A 19,808-nucleotide genomic window follows, 5' to 3' on the forward strand; every position below is an offset into this window, starting at 1 on the left:
AGGCAAAGTATGGCACACACAGGCAAAGTTGGACATTCAGAGAATGGCAGATACAGGTAGGGTAGAGCAGTCACAGGCAGATCAGGGTAAGAGACAGGGAAACCTATCAAGACCACTCTTCAGATGAACATACATTCTGTACTATGTACAGTGACACAATGCCAGTGCTTCTACAACAGTCTGTTTTAAGTGTGAACTGTTGAACAATGTGGGTGCTGACAGTCTGAAGTCTGATCAATGCATTGTATTACAGGTGTGAACAATAGAGGTCCTTACAGGTGTGAACAATACAGGGTCTGAAAGGCATGAAGAATACATGGGTTAAATTAAAGGTTGAAAAAACTAAGTTTGAAAATGTTTTATTTCTTTTTTAAGATCCTGGAAAGGTTGTGAATCTGACTGTTAGTAACATCACTACTAGTTCTGTGTTTCTCAACTGGCTTTCTCCTCTTGGAAATACAAGTTCATTTCTGATCCAAATTCTCCAGAATACTACCTTTGTGATGAAAGTGGCTGCAAATTCTGCTGAAATTTCAGGTCTACAATCTGGGAATTTGTATACATTCTTGGTCTCTGCACTTGTTGGGGAAGCAAATATACAAGGCAACAGTTCAGAAATATCTGCCTATACAAGTAAGAAAAACATATTGTTTGTTTTATAATGTTTCTTAAATAAATAATCATTAATAATAATTGAAATACATTTATGGAGACCTACATGTTGTAGCCAGGTCAAGCTGATCTGTTCACTGAGGTAACAATATAGAAAAGGTCATTATTTTTTTATTAGCTATAGAAATTTACCTTTGGGAGTTTTCTCAGTCACTTTATTCTTCACACTATACTCAATTCATAACATGGGTCTTTAAGAAGAAGTTTTAAACAGACTTCACTCTCCCCCACAGTCACTCCATCTGGCTTACTGCCATTGACAGTCGGGTTATCATTCACATCAGGACACTCAGTTCAGTTGTGAATGCTGCATAGTGGGAAAACATGACAATTTGAAAACTCTACATAGCACACCTTACTTGGGTAATAAATTAGGCTTTCCTGTTACATATTACTAATACATATTTACTTTACTTTGTACACAACTGCTACTTTTTATTCTATCTAGTGTATATACTACTTGTTATAGATATATTATAAGATATAATTAACTGATATTTCCACATGTTTTAAAGAATAAGATGTTGTTGATCCAGACAAGAACAATGTATTTATCTGGAATAAATAAAAATGTATATTGATGTTTTACATACAGTGCCGGGGAAGGTCAAGAACTTGGCAGTTGTGTGTGTCACCCAACGTACTGTCTCCCTAACCTGGGAGCCACCTGAAGGAAATTCAAGTTCTTATGTAATAAGGATCTTACAGTTTCCAGCTTTCAAAGGAAACTTGATCTTAGCATCTCTTACCATTGACAGTCTGACACCTGGAAATTTCTACACATTTTACATCTCTGCTGCTGTTGGCGAATCTCTGATAGAGGGGTATAACACCTCCATATCTACCTACACATGTAAGTATCTTTACAAGAAATACATTTATTAATACTTTTAAGTAAATACAAATATTATGTTACAAAATAGAAAACCATTAGCCATTATTTAGCAATCAGTAGTTTTTATAATTTTTTATTTTTTTTGTATTTAGTATTTAGTAGTTTAAAAAAACCATTTATGTAATATTGAATTTTTTAAATCATTTGTCAAGTACCGAGGTTTTTATAAATCACACTTTTGTTTCATAATTTATTAATGTTGCAGTGAAGGGACACCTAGTGCTAACTGCAGGGATAACAGTTTTCATATGTGAAAAAAGTTTATTAAGTCATATTAATACTATCCTTAAATCAATATTCCTACTCCACTGTGGATAACACAGCAATCCCTAGTGCATGATTAATACTAACAAAGCCCCACCAGGTTTACCTTCCACAGGCAGAGCATGGCAGACACAAAGAGAGCAGGCAGAGTATGGCACACACACACACAGGGAGTATAGGACAAGCAGAGTATGACACACATGTAGTATAGGGCAGGCAGAGTGTGGCACACACAGGTTGTATAGGGCAGGCAGAGTATTGCACACACGGAGCATAGTGCAGGCAGATTATGTCACACACACAAGGAGAGTAGGGCAGGCAAAGCAGAGCACACACAGGCAGTGTATGGCACAAACAGGCAGCATAGGACAGGCAGAGTATGGCACCCAAGAGGAGCATAAGGTAGGCAAAGTATGACACACATTGCAGAGTTGTAAAGGCAGAGTATGGCAGATACAGGTAGGGTAGAACAGTCGCAGGCAGAGCAAGAAAAGAGACATTGAAACATATCAAGACCACTCTAAGATAAACAGTACACACTGTACTATGTACAATGACACAATGCCAATGCTTCTAATACATTCTGTCTAAAGTGTGAACTATTGAAAATTGTGGGGGCTGACAGTCTGAAGTTTGATCAATGCATGGTATTACAGGTGTGAACAATAGAAATCCTTACAGGTGTGAACAATATAGGGTCTGAAAGGCATGAAGAATACATGGGTTTCATTAAAGGTTGAAAAGACTAAGTTTGAAAATGTTTTTATTTCTTTTTTTAAGATCCTGGAGAGGTTGTGAATCTGACTGTTAGTAACATCACTACTAGTTCTGTGCTTCTCAACTGGCTTTCTCCTCTGGGAAACTCAAGTTCATTTCTGGTCCAAATTCTCCAGAATACTAAGTTTGAACTGAAAGTGGCTGCAAGTTCTGCTGAAATTTCAGGTCTACAATCAGGGAATTTGTATACATTCTTGGTCTCTGCGCTTGTCGGGGAAGCAAATATACAAGGAAACAGTTCAGTAATATCTGCCTACACAAGTAAGAAAAACAAATGGTTTATTTGATAATGTTGATTTCTTATCTAAATAAGTATTAATGATAACTGAAATACATTTATGGAGACCTTACATGTTGTATCCAGGTCAAGCTGAAGGTAACTGCCCACTGAGGTAACACTGTAGAAAAAGGCATTGTTTTTTTTTATTAGCAACAGAAGTTATAGCGGATAGTTTTCTTAATGGGGACAAGTTAGCAAAATGTTAGAATAGTTAGGATTCTGCCTATGACTAAGTGCTGGGTAAGCATGAAACGCGTTAGGCGTTAGAGGGATTACTATACATGTTTTTTAACTACTGATGTGAATAAAATATATTTTTTTATTGAATAGCATGTTTTGGAGAAATTATTGAGATTGTGGTTTTGCCTCTTTTTGGTCACTAGAGGTCTCCAACATGCTTATTAATAGTATTTACTACTTCTGCTCCCAATTTGATCTAAATAAGCAAAATGTTAGAAACCATCTTGAAGGCTGCTCTATCTGTACCTTCTGCTTTCTGGAGTCACCTTAACAAGTACTTCAAAATACTAACAAACCCCCAACAGGTTTTCATTTCATACACAGAGCATGCGCATACAAACAGAGCAGGTAGAGTATGGCACACACAGGCAGTATAGGACAAGCAGAATATGGCACATGTAGGCAGTATAGAACAAGCAGAATATGGCACACCCAGGGAGCATATGGCAGGTAAAGTATGGCACACTCAAGGGATTCAGGGCAGGCAAGGTAGGGCATACAGTCAGACTAGGGCAGGCAAAGAAGGGCACACACAGGCAGTATAGGACAGGCAGATTATGGCACACACGGCAGCATAAGGCAGGCAAAGTATGGCACACACAGGCAAAGTTGGACACTCAGAGAATGGCAGATACAGGTAGGGTGGAGCAGTCACAGGCAGATCAGGGTAAGAGACAGGCAAACCTATCAAGACCACTCTTCAGATGACCATACATTCTGTACTATGTACAGTGACACAATGCCAGTGCTTCTACAACAGTCTCTTTTAAGTGTGAACTGTTGAACAATGTGGGTGCTGACAGTCTGAAGTCTGATCAATGCATGGTATTACAGGTGTGAACAATAGAGGTCCTTACAGGTGTGAACAATACAGGGTCTGAAAGGTGTGAAGAATACATGGGTTAAATTAAAGGTTGAAAAAACTAAGTTTGAAAATGTTTTATTTCTTTTTTTAAGATCCTGGAAAGGTTGTGAATCTGACTGTTAGTAAGATCACTACTAGTTCTGTGTTTCTCAACTGGCTTTCTCCTCTGGGAAATACAAGTTCATTTCTGATCCAAATTCTCCAGAATACTACCTTTGTGATGAAAGTGGCTGCAAATTCTGCTGAAATTTCGGGTCTACAATCTGGGAATTTGTATACATTCTTGGTCACTGCACTTGTTGGGGAAGCAAATATACAAGGCAACAGTTCAGAAATATCTGCCTATACAAGTAAGAAAAACATATTGTTTGTTTTATAATGTTTCTTAAATAAATAATCATTAATAATAATTGAAATACATTTATGGAGACCTACATGTTGTAGCCAGGTCAAGCTGATCTGTTCACTGAGGTAACAATATAGAAAAGGTCATTATTTTTTTATTAGCTATAGAAATTTTACCTTTGGGAGTTTTCTCAGTCACTTTATTCTTCACACTATACTCAATTCATAACATGGGTCTTTAAGAAGAAGTTTTAAACAGACTTCACTCTCCTCCACAGTCACTCCATCTGGCTTACTGCCATTGACAGTCGGGTTATCATTCACATCAGGACACTCAGTTCAGTTGTGAATGCTGCATAGTGGGAAAAACATGACAATTTGAAAACTCTACATAGCACACCTTACTTGGGTAATAAATTAGGCTTTCCTGTTACATATTACTTTATTTTGTACACAACTGCTACTTTTTAGTCTATCTAGTGTATATACTACTTGTTATAGATATATTATAAGATATAATTAACTGATATTTCCACATGTTTTAAAGAATAAGATGTTGTTGATCCAGACAAGAACAATGTATTTATCTGGAATATATAAAAATGTATATTGATGTTTTACATACAGTGCCTGGGAAGGTCAAGAACTTGGCAGTTGTGTGTGTCACCCAACGTACTGTCTCCCTAACCTGGGAGCCACCTGAAGGAAATTCAAGTTCTTATGTAATAAGGATCTTACAGTTTCCAGCTTTCAAAGGAAACTTGATCTTAGCATCTCTTACCATTGACAGTCTGACACCTGGAAATTTCTACACATTTTACATCTCTGCTGCTGTTTGCGAATCTCTGATAGAGGGGTATAACACCTCCATATCTACCTACACATGTAAGTATCTTTACAAGAAATACATTTATTAATACTTTTAAGTAAATACAAATATTATGTTACAAAATAGAAAACCATTAGCCATTATTTAGCAACCAGTAGTTTTTATAATTTTTTATTTTTTTGTATTTAGTGGTTTAAAAAAACCATTTATGTAATATTGAATTTTTTAAATCATTTTTCAAGTACTGAGGTTTTTATAAATCACACTTTTGTTTCATAATTTATTAATGTTGCAGTGGAGGGACACCTAGTGCTCACTGCAGGGATAACAGTTTTCATATGTGAAAAAAGTTTATTAAGTCATATTAATACTATCCTTAAATCAATATTCCTACTCCACTGTGGATAGCACAGCAATCCCTAGTGCATGATTAATACTAACAAAGCCCCACCAGCTTTACCTTCCACAGGCAGAGCATGGCAGACACAAAGAGAGCAGGCAGAGTATGGCACACACACACAGGGAGTATAGGACTAGCAGAGTATCAGACACACATGTAGTATAGGGCAGGCAGAGTGTGGCACACACAGGGAGTATAGGACAAGCAGAGTATCACACACACATGTAGTATAGGGCAGGCAGAGTATGGCACACACAGGGAGTATAGGACAAGCAGAGCATGGCACACACAGGTTGTATAGGGCAGGCAGAGTATTGCACACATGGAGCATAGTGCAGGCAGATTATGTCACACACACAAGGAGAGTAGGGCAGGCAAAGCAGAGCACTCACAGGCAGAGTATGGCACAAATAGGCAGCATAGGACAGTCAGAGTATGGCACCCAAGAGGAGCATAAGGTAGGCAAAGTATGACACACATTGCAGAGTTGTAAAGGCAGAGTATGGCAGATACAGGTAGGGTAGAACAGTCGCAGGCAGAGCAGGAAAAGAGACATCGAAACAAATCAAGACCACTCTAAGATGAACAGTACATACTGTACTATGTACAATGACACAATGCCAATGCTTCTAATACATTCTGTCTAAAGTGTGAACTGTTGAACATTGCGGGTGCTGACAGTCTGAAGTTTGATCAATGCATGGTATTACAGGTGTGAACAATAGAAATCCTTACAGGTGTGAACAATATAGGGTCTGAAAGGCATGAAGAATACATGGGTTTCATTAAAGGTTGAAAAGACTAAGTTTGAAAATGTTTTTATTTCTTTTTTTAAGATCCTGGAGAGGTTGTGAATCTGACTGTTAGTAACATCACTACTAGTTCTGTGCTTCTCAACTGGCTTTCTCCTCTGGGAAACTCAAGTTCATTTCTGGTCCAAATTCTCCAGAATACTAAGTTTGAGCTGAAAGTGGCTGCAAGTTCTGCTGAAATTTCAGGTCTACAATCAGGGAATTTGTATACATTCTTGGTCTCTGCGCTTGTCGGGGAAGCAAATATACAAGGCAACAGTTCAGTAATATCTGCCTACACAAGTAAGAAAAACAAATGGTTTATTTGATAATGTTGATTTCTTATCTAAATAAGTATTAATGATAACTGAAATACATTTATGGAGACCTTACATGTTGTATCCAGGTCAAGCTGAAGGTAACTGCCCACTGAGGTAACACTGTAGAAAAAGGCATTGTTTTTTTTTATTAGCAACAGAAGTTATAGCGGATAGTTTTCTTAATGGGGACAAGTTAGCAAAATGTTAGAAACCATCTTGAAGGCTGCTCTATCTGTACCTTCTGCTTTCTGGAGTCACCTTAACAAGTACTTCAAAATACTAACAAACCCCCAACAGGTTTTCATTTGATACACAGAGCATGCGCATACAAACAGAGCAGGTAGAGTATGGCACACACAGGCAGTATAGGACAAGCAGAGCATGGCACATGTAGGCAGTATAGAACAAGCAGAGTATGGCACACCCAGGGAGCATATGGCAGGTAAAGTATGGCACACTCAAGGGATTCAGGGCAGGCAAGGTAGGGCATACAGTCAGACTAGGGCAGGCAAAGAAGGGCACACACAGGCAGCATAGGACAGGCAGATTATGGCACACACGGCAGCATAAGGCAGGCAAAGTATGGCACACACAGGCAAAGTTGGACACTCAGAGAATGGCAGATACAGGTAGGGTGGAGCAGTCACAGGCAGATCAGGGTAAGAGACAGGCAAACCTATCAAGACCACTCTTCAGATGAACATACATTCTGTACTATGTACAGTGACACAATGCCAGTGCTTCTACAACAGTCTCTTTTAAGTGTGAACTGTTGAACAATGTGGGTGCTCACAGTCTGAAGTCTGATCAATGCATGGTATTACAGGTGTGAACAATAGAGGTCCTTACAGGTGTGAACAATACAGGGTCTGAAAGGTGTGAAGAATACATGGGTTAAATTAAAGGTTGAAAAAACTAAGTTTGAAAATGTTTTATTTCTTTTTTTAAGATCCTGGAAAGGTTGTGAATCTGACTGTTAGTAACATCACTACTAGTTCTGTGTTTCTCAACTGGCTTTCTCCTCTGGGAAATACAAGTTCATTTCTGATCCAAATTCTCCAGAATACTACCTTTGTGATGAAAGTGGCTGCAAATTCTGCTGAAATTTCAGGTCTACAATCTGGGAATTTGTATACATTCTTGGTCTCTGCACTTGTTGGGGAAGCAAATATACAAGGCAACAGTTCAGAAATATCTGTCTATACAAGTAAGAAAAACATATTGTTTGTTTTATAATGTTTCTTAAATAAATAATCATTAATAATAATTGAAATACATTTATGGAGACCTACATGTTGTAGCCAGGTCAAGCTGATCTGTTCACTGAGGTAACAATATAGAAAAGGTCATTATTTTTTTATTAGCTATAGAAATTTTAACTTTGGGAGTTTTCTCAGTCACTTTATTCTTCACACTATACTCAATTCATAACATGGGTCTTTAAGAAGAAGTTTTAAACAGACTTCACTCTCCTCCACAGTCACTCCATCTGGCTTACTGCCATTGACAGTCGGGTTATCATTCACATCAGGACACTCAGTTCAGTTGTGAATGCTGCATAGTGGGAAAAACATGACAATTTGAAAACTCTACATAGCACACCTTACTTGGGTAATAAATTAGGCTTTCCTGTTACATATTACTAATACATATTTACTTTATTTTGTACACAACTGCTACTTTTTAGTCTATCTAGTGTATATACTACTTGTTATAGATATATTATAAGATATAATTAACTGATATTTCCACATGTTTTAAAGAATAAGATGTTGTTGATCCAGACAAGAACAATGTATTTATCTGGAATATATAAAAATGTATATTGATGTTTTACATACAGTGCCGGGGAAGGTCAAGAACTTGGCAGTTGTGTGTGTCACCCAACGTACTGTCTCCCTAACCTGGGAGCCACCTGAAGGAAATTCAAGTTCTTATGTAATAAGGATCTTACAGTTTCCAGCTTTCAAAGGAAACTTGATCTTAGCATCTCTTACCATTGACAGTCTGACACCTGGAAATTTCTACACATTTTACATCTCTGCTGCTGTTGGCGAATCTCTGATAGAGGGGTATAACACCTCCATATCTACCTACACATGTAAGTATCTTTACAAGAAATACATTTATTAATACTTTTAAGTAAATACAAATATTATGTTACAAAATAGAAAACCATTAGCCATTATTTAGCAATCAGTAGTTTTTATAATTTTTTATTTTTTTGTATTTAGTATTTAGTAGTTTAAAAAAAACATTTATGTAATATTGAATTTTTTAAATCATTTGTCAAGTACCGAGGTTTTTATAAATCACACTTTTGTTTCATAATTTATTAATGTTGCAGTGAAGGGACACCTAGTGCTAACTGCAGGGATAACAGTTTTCATATGTGAAAAAAGTTTATTAAGTCATATTAATACTATCCTTAAATCAATATTCCTACTCCACTGTGGATAACACAGCAATCCCTATTGCATGATTAATACTAACAAAGCCCCACCAGGTTTACCTTCCACAGGCAGAGCATGGCAGACACAAAGGGGCAAATTCACTAAGATGCGAAGTTGCGCCAGGCGCAACTTCGCCGCACTTCGCCGCACTTTGCCGCACTTCGCCAGGCGTAGTTTCGCCAGGGCTCCACAAATTCACTAAAATCCGAAGGTGCGCACAGTTGTAGCGTAAGGTTGCGAAGTTGCGCTAGCGTTGATTCGCTATATAAAGCGAAGTTACGCTAGCGAAGGCTAATTTGCATACGGCGCGAAATTCAAATTTCAATGGAGGAACACGTATCTGCACTACAAATGCCTAGAAAACCTTCAAATCAGCAAATAAAATTTTTATTTTGCCCTACACATGTGCCCACTGTCTAGGTAAGTTGCCATGAGTCAGGAAATGTAGGGGGGAGGAAGGGGAGCCTCAAAAAAATTTTGATCTTTTTCAGCCTATCAGCCATCATGTAGAAAACACGCCAGCGTTTTTTTGGGACTTTGAAAAAAAACTGACTTTTTTTTAAACAATCCCTATCTACTCTATTGCGCTTCGCCAGGCTTGAGGTGGCGAAGGAAGTCTAGCGTAAAAGGTAGCGTTCAGTACACTGCGCAAGTTAGTGAATTTGCGTAGTTTCGTCGCTAGCGAAAATTCGCCTGGCGTAAGGTTGCGAAGTAACACTAGCGAAACTACGCCAGCGTTCGTTAGTGAATTTGCGCAGTAGCGAAAATGCCAAACGCTAGCGAATTAACGCTAGCGTTCGGCGCTTCGCGGCTTAGTGAATTTGCCCCAAAGAGAGCAGGCAGAGTATGGCACACACACACAGGGAGTATAGGACAAGCAGAGTATGACACACATGTAGTATAGGGCAGGCAGAGTGTGGCATACACAGGTTGTATAGGGCAGGCAGAGTATTGCACACACGGAGCATAGTGCAGGCAGATTATGTCACACACACAAGGAGAGTAGGGCAGGCAAAGCAGAGCACACACAGGCAGTATATGGCACAAACAGGCAGCATAGGACAGGCAGAGTATGGCACCCAAGAGGAGCATAAGGTAGGCAGAGTATGACACATATTGCAGAGTTGGAAAGGCAGAGTATGGCAGATACAGGTAGGGTAGAACAGTCGCAGGCAGAGCAGGAAAAGAGACATCGAAACATATCAAGACCACTCTAAGATGAACAGTACATGCTGTACTATGTACAATGACAAAATGCCAGTGCTTCTAATACCTTCTGTCTAAAGTGTGAACTGTTAAACAATGTGGGTGCTGACAGTCTGAAGTTTGATCAATGCATGGTATTACAGGTGTGAACAATAGAAATCCTTACAGGTGTGAACAATATAGGATCTGAAAGGCATGAAGAATACATAGGTTACATTAAAGAATGAAAAGACTAAGTTTGAAAATGTTTTTATTTCTTTTTTTAAGATCCTGGAGAAGTTGTGAATCTGACTGTTAGTAACATCACTACAAGTTCTGTGCTTCTCAACTGGCTTTCTCCTCTGGGAAATACAAGTTCATTTCTGATCCAAATTCTCCAGAATACTACCTTTGAGCTGAAAGTGGCTGCAAATTCTGCTGAAATATTAGGTCTACAATCTGGGAATTTGTATACATTCTTGGTCTGTGCACTTGTTGGAGAAGCAAATATACAAGGCAACAGTTCAGAAATATCTGCCTACACAAGTAAGAAAAACATATTGTTTGTTTTATAATGTTTCAAGCTGAGCTGTTCACTGAGGAAACACTATACAAAAGGTCATTATTTTTTTATTAGCTACAGAAATTTTACTTTTGAGAGTTTTCTCAGTCACTTTATTCTTCACACTATACTCAATTCATAACATGGGTCTTAAAGAAGAAGTTTTAAACAGACTTCACTCTCCTCCACAGTCACTCCATCTGGCTTACTGCCATTGACAGTCATGTTATCATTCACATCAGGACACTCAGTTCAGTTGTGAATGCTACATAGTGGGAAAAAACATGACAATTTGAAAACTCTACATAGCACACTTTACTTGGGTAATAAATTAGGCTTTGCTGTTACAAAGGTACAAAGGAAAAACAGCAGATACAAATCATCCCATACCAAAGAACAATGCAGTTCTGGAGTCTCACATATGTCTATTCAAAGTCCCAAGAAGACTCCAAGTAAATAATGGCTGAACAGTAGCACAGTGGTAGGTCTGATGTGCAGGAGTCCTTTCCTCTATCCCTGAAGACTGACTTCTAAGTCTCTCCTGGTGGCTCCTTTTTTGCCCCTATTGGCCCAACCTCCAAGTAAACCCCTATTGTTCTAAAAGTGGTGAGTATAGATGTATTGGAGCGTAGGTGACATGATCATTTTTCACAGACATGTTGGAGCCACTAGGGTATCAGAACTTAATCTAATTTCTGTATAGAAACTAAAGTTTTTGTTTAGAAAGAGATCAAATCATTATCAGTGTTCACATATCCATCACAAAGGCTGCAACCTTTCTCTTTAATAACAGTTGCCAAGCTAGGATTCGATAACCACTACAAAAATATTGTCCCTAAGATATTCTTTTCTCCTTTGAGGTGCTTTGGTGTCTATTTAGGTCTTAAGTATCCAGTTCAAGTCCAATGTAGTTTATATTTATCTGTATTAATGGTACAGTATCATATAACCACCCTATGTTATACTTCTCTTGTTTGTTTTGAGAGAATACTATGAATGCTATAGAGATTATTTTCATAACCAGGTGTGAAGTAAACACTATATTTTTTTAATGATTTTTTTGTATGATTCTGAAGGTTATGTACCCATTTTTGGGGGCAGATTTAAAATATTGAACTCAATAATCTAGAAAAATCAAGAAAGATTTCAAGCATATTGATACATTTCCTCATCAACACTTTCCTGGCTAGCAGTCATCAACACTTTCCTGGCTAGCAGTCATCAACACTTTCCTGGCTTGCAGTCAGAAAAGCCTTTTCATGAATTGACTCATTTATCACAGAAAATACATTAATTAATCAGAACTACTTTGTTTTGAGGTCAGCAGTAGTGGTGAGAATTAATGCAGATACAAATGATAGCAGAATGGAATGGAATGACTCAATCAGGAAATATACCAACCAATAATAAAATAGCCCCAGTATGTGTCTCTTCTGATTCAGCTAAACAATTTTACCCTCACGAAGACGAAAGTCCACGCCGCCGTACCACTAGACCACCAGGTATTTTTATTACAGTCTTAATATGACAACTTTTTTCACATATTAGTGACATCCTGCAGTGAGCACTAACAATTTGGTTTTTTGGTGTGCTATTAATGTGGACATGGTCTTGTGGTAACATAGGTGTGGTTTTAAGTGGGTGTGGTCTAAAAACAGAGAATGGTTAACACTGGCTTCTATTATCGGCTCTCCACCATGTAGACCAGAACAATTTCCAGCCCTCGATACCATAAGTTGGACAGCACTTTTGTAATTAGTGACATGATGCTGCTTATTAATTACTGATGCTTATATCGCATATATTATAAATTGTACATCTCAACTATGCCCTGCCTATGGAAAAATCTTGAGAGAGTTTATTTGTATGTCTATTTGCACATAACTCCTGTTTACTTACTGTAGGACCTACAAACATAGAGATTATAATATTTGCCAACAGTTGATCAGTAAAAGTAAAGTAAAGCAAAGTATGTGTATGTGTTTTAAACAAATTTTACATTGAACTGGACTGAAAATGCACAGTAAATAAAGTACATAAACTCATGTATAGTACTAAATATATATAGAGAGAGGGAGGGAGAGAGAGAGAGAAGCTTTAGAATAGCTTTTTAATATAAAGAATAGCTTTAGTTATGAGGGAGTTAAAAAGGAGATTACTTGTATGTTTAATGTATACAGCTTGATAATAACTCTTTTTCTTGTGCTGGAGTTAGCAATTTCAAATGTACTAATAACCACGTTGCTGCTGTTACCAGTTCTTGCTCTGAAGGACTGCTTGTACTTATTGTTTTTCCTCTGATGATTCATTTTCATCTAAGTGACTTCAAGCATTTCCGAGCTGGATGCAACCCTTCCTCATGACAACATGGATAAATTCTAGTTTCTTGCATGAAGTTTACACATATTTCAGGTCAAGGTCACATAGGAATTATTCTTTGGTCTTTTGATTTATTCATTATTAATATTACGTAAAAACAGAACTCTTCTTGGTAGCATCAAAATGTTCACCAATAAATGTATAAACACCACAATTTTAGATGGATGCCAACATTGCTTATGGCACTTGGCACAGGTGAGATGGCTGTCAATACTAGGAATGGAAAAACTTTTGGCTTAGTCAAAATTTTTTCATAGCTCCAATGTGGAAAGATATTTCAAATCTAATAATATTGGACATATTGCTTAAATATACTATTTTAACTTAATATAGGACAATAAGATTTTAATAGAAATCATTTTACAACAAGGTGGTGTAGTGTATCCATTGAAGTACCTTAAGCACTTTAGAGACTTTTTTCTGCATGATCAACTCTACAACAGTAACTCTTAGATAGCAGATACCAAATGAAAATTCAAGTGCTTAAGATTCAAATCTATGAAATGCAGTCAAATAGTGGAAAAGCTATAGCCTTGATACCTGGGAATTATATACTCCTGCTCTAAACTTGGTGATGAAGTCAAATACAGGGCATAATCTTTCCTAGTTTCAATTCTTGCTGGTGACATCAGGTACAAGACACATACTTTCATTGTCTCAGCTCTTGTTGGTAAAGTCAAGTACAGGGCATATACTTTCATGTTCTCAACTCTTGCTGGCAAAGTCAATTACACGGCATATACTTTCCTTGTCTCAACTCTTGGTGGAAGTCAAGTACTCTGACATATTGACATACACGAGTATTTACATAAAGAAATATTCCATTCATTTATATTTAAGTTAAATATATATAAATTGTATACACATATATATGGATTTTATGACATATTAATTAATAAATAGCACATATATGATACTCTTAATAATAAGCAATGTTGAATAATGGGGATAGCATCTGTTTAAAATTGATTATTTTATTTTTTATCCAAAACCTGGCAAGGTGGAATTGGATAATACATAGATAAAGTAGATAATAAAAGTGATAATATTATAGGATGTATTCCTCAAATGAGGAGGAGTGGGGACTGGGGCTATTAATCTCCAGTGTTTTACCAATATTTTGATGAATTTCAGAACCTGAAAGAGTACAGAACCTGGCCACATACATCATAAGTACCACTTCTGTATCCTTGAGCTGGCAGCCACCAGAGGGAAATTGCTGGTCTTATCTGATCCTTATCCTGGAAAATGCAACCTTTATCAGAAATGTTACATTAAACAACACAACAATTGATGGGCTGATACCTGGGAATTATTACACATTCATTGTAACTGCTTTGGTTGGAGATATTGACATAAAAGGAGAAAGTGCCAACACATCTACCTATACAAGTGAGTAGCTCAATGAAGAAAGGCAAAGTAACAAAGGCTGAAGCTCCAGTGTAGAAGAAAGTATTTTATGATGGTTACATTCTCTAAAATACCTGTACATACTTTTCTTGTAAAAGAAAAGAGGTTCTGCCTAAATCTTCGGAAGGGTTTTTTTTTACAGTGAGAGCTGTGAAGATGTGGAATTCTCTCCCTGAATCAGTTGTACAGGCTGATACATTAGATGGCTTTAAGAAGGGGTTGGATTGCTTTTTAGCAAGTGAGGGAATACAGGGTTAACGGAGATAGCTCATAGTACAAGTTGATCCAGGGACTAGTCCGATTGCCATTTTGGAGTCAGGAAGGAATTTTTACCCATCTGAGGCAAATTGGAGAGGCTTCAGATGGCTTTTTTTTGCCTTCCTCTGGATCAACTTGCACTTAGGCAAATAAAAAAAAGAAAAAAAGAAAACCCCTATAAAGGTTGAACTTGATGGATGTGTGTCTTTTTTCAACCTTACTTACTATGTAATACTCATTCAAGTCAGATTATTGGCACACTTTGAATACATTCATCTTGTGTACAATACTATGGACACAACACCCTTATCGTTTATTAACATTTTGATTGAAAACAAAGTCAATTCAAAGAATGAGCTATCAAAGAAAAATCACACAACTGTAGGACAACGCTGTCAGTATTTATTCATAAATGTGTACTAATATAAATAAGAGCTAAAGCATTTGAGAAAAATCTTTGCATTCCATGTCAGAGCCTGGAGAGGTCCAGAACCTGACCATATACAGCATCGGCACCACTTCTGTATCCCTGAGCTGGCAGCCTCCAGAGGGAAAGTATTGGTCTTATCTGATCCAAATCCTGGAAAATTCAACTTTTATCAGAAATGTTGCCTTAAACAATGCAACAATTGAAGGGCTGACACCGGGAGGTTATTATACATTCATTGTAACTGCTCTTGTTGGAGATAGTGACATAAAGGGAAAAAGTGGAAACGCATCTACCTACACAAGTGAGTATCTTAGGGAATAAGCTCAAAATCATTGTACAACATTGTACCACATTAAGTTTATGCATATAAAATAACTAGACCATAGGGTCCTTTATATATAAATTAAATAATTAATGTGCACAGAATCCATTAATATTGTTTATTGATGCCAGGAATCCCAAAATGGCAAGCTTAAAAATATTTTTTCCTGCACGTTTCCCCTATAACAGTGTAATTTTAGCAGGAAGAAGATTGCATTAACTTTAAATTCTATCTAGGAGCCCACTTCCAAGAAGAGAAAAACACAGTTCATATGTTAGTCTAGTTGCAATAAAAGATTGTTTGGGAAAAGCCACCTCCCTCTGACTACACATATGAGCTTAATAAATCTTGAACATTCAAATTTAGGAAGCTCAAATTAAAAATAGTCACAGTTGTTTTTTTTTTTTTACATCAGAATACTTGAATTATTGTAAAGACTCATCTCAGTCAATTTGCTATAAAAGGTTCATTCGTTGGAAGCACTGCTTACGTCCCCAATGCGATGCATAATTTTTCATGTTTAAAGTAATAGATGATAAATAATAGTGTAAGTGGTATCCACATAATTATAAGATTTATGCCTTCCATCAGCTGAAGAGTAGGTATGGTAAAGTCACTATAGTCATAGCTCCATTGTTTTACTTTATTTGGAAAGCATAATATTTTATAAAAATACAGAATCATGAGTGAATATTCAGTTACTCTAACCAACTTTTTCATCAATTTTAGAACCAGAAAGAGTACAGAACCTTGCCACATACAACATCAATACCACTTCTATATACCTGAGCTGGCAGCCACCAGAGGGAGATTACTGGTTTTATTTGATCCAAATCCTAGAAAACTCAACTTTTATCAGAAATATTACATTAAACAACACCACAATTGATGGGCTGACACCTGGAAATTATTACACATTCATTGTAACTGCTCTTGTTGGAGATAGTGACATAAATGGAGAAAGTACAAACACATCTATCTACACAAGTGAGTAGCCCCAGTAAACAAAGTCAAAGCAGTATAGGCATGGGACTAGGTTTTATGTTACTAGTAGTCTCTAAAATATCTGTAATATATTATTAAAGGCAGATTTATCAAAATATACTTTTGCTATTTTGAAATCTTAAAAAATAGAAATGAAAAAATATTGAATTTGTGCTTTTCATATGTTAAACATTTAAAACTCACAACTGGATTATTTAATAAGGACAGAAACTGAATCACATTATATTAGCACATTCTACTCATCATTTTCACGTCTGCTACACAATACAACATTTACAAAAAATTTGCTGCTGTGGCTTGCTATTCTATTACTAATATTTTTTTAAATGCCTGAAAAAATCAAGAGCTTAACAATTGCATGTACCACCCTGCATACGGTTTCTCTAAGCTAGCAGACACTTTAAGTGAACTATAGCTCCTACATGTTTAAGATTTCACAATTTCCAACCTTCAATGCTATCTTGAATTTAACCTCTGTGACAATTAATAGTCGGACACCTGGAAATTTCTATATTTTCTATTTTTCTGCTGCTGTTGGTGAATATTTTGCAGAGGGGGACAGCACCAAGAAATCTCCCTGTATGAATAAGCATTTTTACACTAACTATAATACAATTAAGATCAATAAAGTATTAATTATTATTGTAAAATGTTCAACTATTCAAAAATATGGCAGCATTACAGGCATGCAATAGTTAATTTAACTCTATAGAGGTAATTTACAAACTGCAGGGCAGGATACAAAGTGCAAATAAACACCATACTTTTTTTTGCACACTTTAACCCTGCCCTTCACTTTTCTCAAGTGCCATGTTTCCCTGACTCCTTCAAGTAGATTTCTAATATTTAGTAAATTCATTAAAAAAATTAAGACTATTAACTAAAAATAATAAATGTAGTGTAAACTAGGAGGAGGGTGCTATCTCACAATTTTAAACTATTGTGAAGCTTATGTATAGGGTCCACTGACAGGCCTACTCAACCAATAGCTAGTAAAGAATCATCCAGATATTAAGAATGCAGGTCTGAAAATCAGACGAGGACCACACCAATACACCTACAGTTTTCCATAATAATGACTGTATGATGAAATGTTCACTGTATATACCCTGATAACTGTTCAGTGCTGTGGAATGTTTGGGGCTTCATAAATATGCATGTTTAATAATAATAATAATAATAATAATAATAATCATCATCATAATGAAAACACAATAATGTCTGTCTAGGATTAGACTCACTAAACTTGTAACTTCTTACATCTGCAAAAAACAAAATATTAATGCTGCCATTCCCCTATGCATTTAAATGTATGCATAGAGCCAGTGTGGGATAGGAAACATTTACCTTATTGTGTGCATGGTATTTTAACCTTCAATGAGAACCCAACAGTCAAAATGTTTTTCTCTGCATGTGACTACTTACCATTCAAAATAATGGGAAACAAGCTACCTATAGCTCAGAAAGGCTTGATATGGTGCTCCTACTAATGTCCCTTTGACTGGCAGCTCCTGGCAACTTTTGGTGACAAACATGGAATGGTGTTGGGACCACTGCACGTGTGCACCATGTTAAATTACAAAATAAATGATTACATTATTTTTCATATATTTTCAGTATTTTAGTTCAGCAGTTTTTTTTGGTTGTTTTCCTTCTTCTAGATATGCATTTTGGAAATATATTAAGCTTAATAGATCATTTTCATAATTTTCTATAAAACTCTTGTGTGGGAATGAGTTTCTGCATGAAGCAATCATACATGCCAATTAATCTTTAGGGGACACGTGGAAATGTACAAAGCAGGATCTGATTTTACATTGGTAATGACCTGTGAAAATAACATGTAATTGGCAGGAGTGGAATTCTACTTTCTGTACAAAGTACAGCAGGCCCAAAGTCAGTGAGCACAATGGATTAGTTTGACATGAATTCCATATTATAGAAACAGTGTACTGTATATATATTTTTAGGTTGTTAAAGTTTACAGTTGTTTCTAGTGATGGGCGAATTTATTCGCCAGCCACGAATTTGCGGCGAATTTGCGCGATTCGCCGAAAAAAACGGGCGCCGGCGTCAAAAACGCGATTTCGCAAATTTTTCGCCGTTTCGCGAATTTCGCGTGAAATTCTCGAATTTTATGGCGAAACGGCGCAAATTCGCCCATCACTAGTTGTTTCATTTAAAAAAAAACATTTTAAAAATCAAGGGAAATATTTTTGCAATAAATATATACATTTCTTTCCATGATTTTATTGCAGAACCTGAACAAGTGAAGAACCTAACTTCATACAATATTAGTAGTACATCTTTGTCCCTGAAATGGGATCCACCAAATGGAAACTACAGTGCTTTCCTTATTCAGCGTTTGGGAAATACATCATTCAGTCTGTCAGTGCCTTCAGAAAGAAACGCGAGTGATTCATTGGTTCAGATTTTTGACAATTCAACCTCAAGCAGAATTATAAAATCAAAAGTTGCTAGTATTGAAGGACTTACACCTGGAAATATGTATACCTTCTTCATTACGGCTCTTGTTGGAGAATCAAACATACAAGGAGACAGTGCATCGTTATCTTCATATACAAGTAGGTGCCTTTTTTAAAAGATTTACTGTTCCACCAATATTAACACTACATTCAAATAAGTGGCTATATCTATTTTTTATGATGTGTGTAAACGTGAAAATAGTTCCAATGAATATGCTAAAAGAAATATAGCTGTTAAGTGAGCCAATGAAATTTAAGCTTCTCTTAATACATTTACATAGTTTGTACATTGTACTTTATAATGCATATTCTCATGGGAGCAGTTGGTATATAAAGCCTTAACATGTCATTCTGAAATGTTATACTAGCTATGGGCCAGATTCAATTCAGCGAAAAATGTTATCATGGTTTATCATGTTAAAACTCATGGACAATATTCAATTCAAAGAGAAAAAACTTTTCTCCAAATTCACTTCCAGTTTTTTCCCATAGACTTCAATAGAATTTTCACGTGACAAACAGTGAGATAAGTTTTTCAGAATTGAATTGCATCTTAAAATCTCATCTATTAATTTTATAATATAGATGATTATATTTTTATAATCATATTTTTTCCAATGGCAGTCACTTATGTATTAAA

The 19,808-nt window shown here is 36.4% G+C and overlaps 1 protein-coding gene across 1 annotated transcript in view; it reads left to right on the top strand.

Annotated features, from left to right (window-relative positions):
• The window catches only part of LOC108705322 (titin), a 192,593-nt gene that overhangs the window by 27,510 nt on the left and 145,275 nt on the right, over window positions 1-19,808 (top strand). Inside the window, exons 17-25 of the mRNA XM_041563241.1 lie at window positions 376-633; window positions 1,268-1,525; window positions 2,612-2,869; window positions 4,086-4,343; window positions 4,966-5,223; window positions 6,404-6,661; window positions 7,628-7,885; window positions 8,522-8,779; window positions 10,605-10,862. Coding sequence (XP_041419175.1) covers window positions 376-633; window positions 1,268-1,525; window positions 2,612-2,869; window positions 4,086-4,343; window positions 4,966-5,223; window positions 6,404-6,661; window positions 7,628-7,885; window positions 8,522-8,779; window positions 10,605-10,862 — 2,322 coding nt within the window. The remainder of the gene's footprint in view (window positions 1-375; window positions 634-1,267; window positions 1,526-2,611; window positions 2,870-4,085; window positions 4,344-4,965; window positions 5,224-6,403; window positions 6,662-7,627; window positions 7,886-8,521; window positions 8,780-10,604; window positions 10,863-19,808) is intronic.

The sequence above is a fragment of the Xenopus laevis genome, chromosome 5L (genome assembly GCF_017654675.1).
Source record: "Xenopus laevis strain J_2021 chromosome 5L, Xenopus_laevis_v10.1, whole genome shotgun sequence".
Classification (NCBI taxonomy): domain Eukaryota; kingdom Metazoa; phylum Chordata; class Amphibia; order Anura; family Pipidae; genus Xenopus; species Xenopus laevis.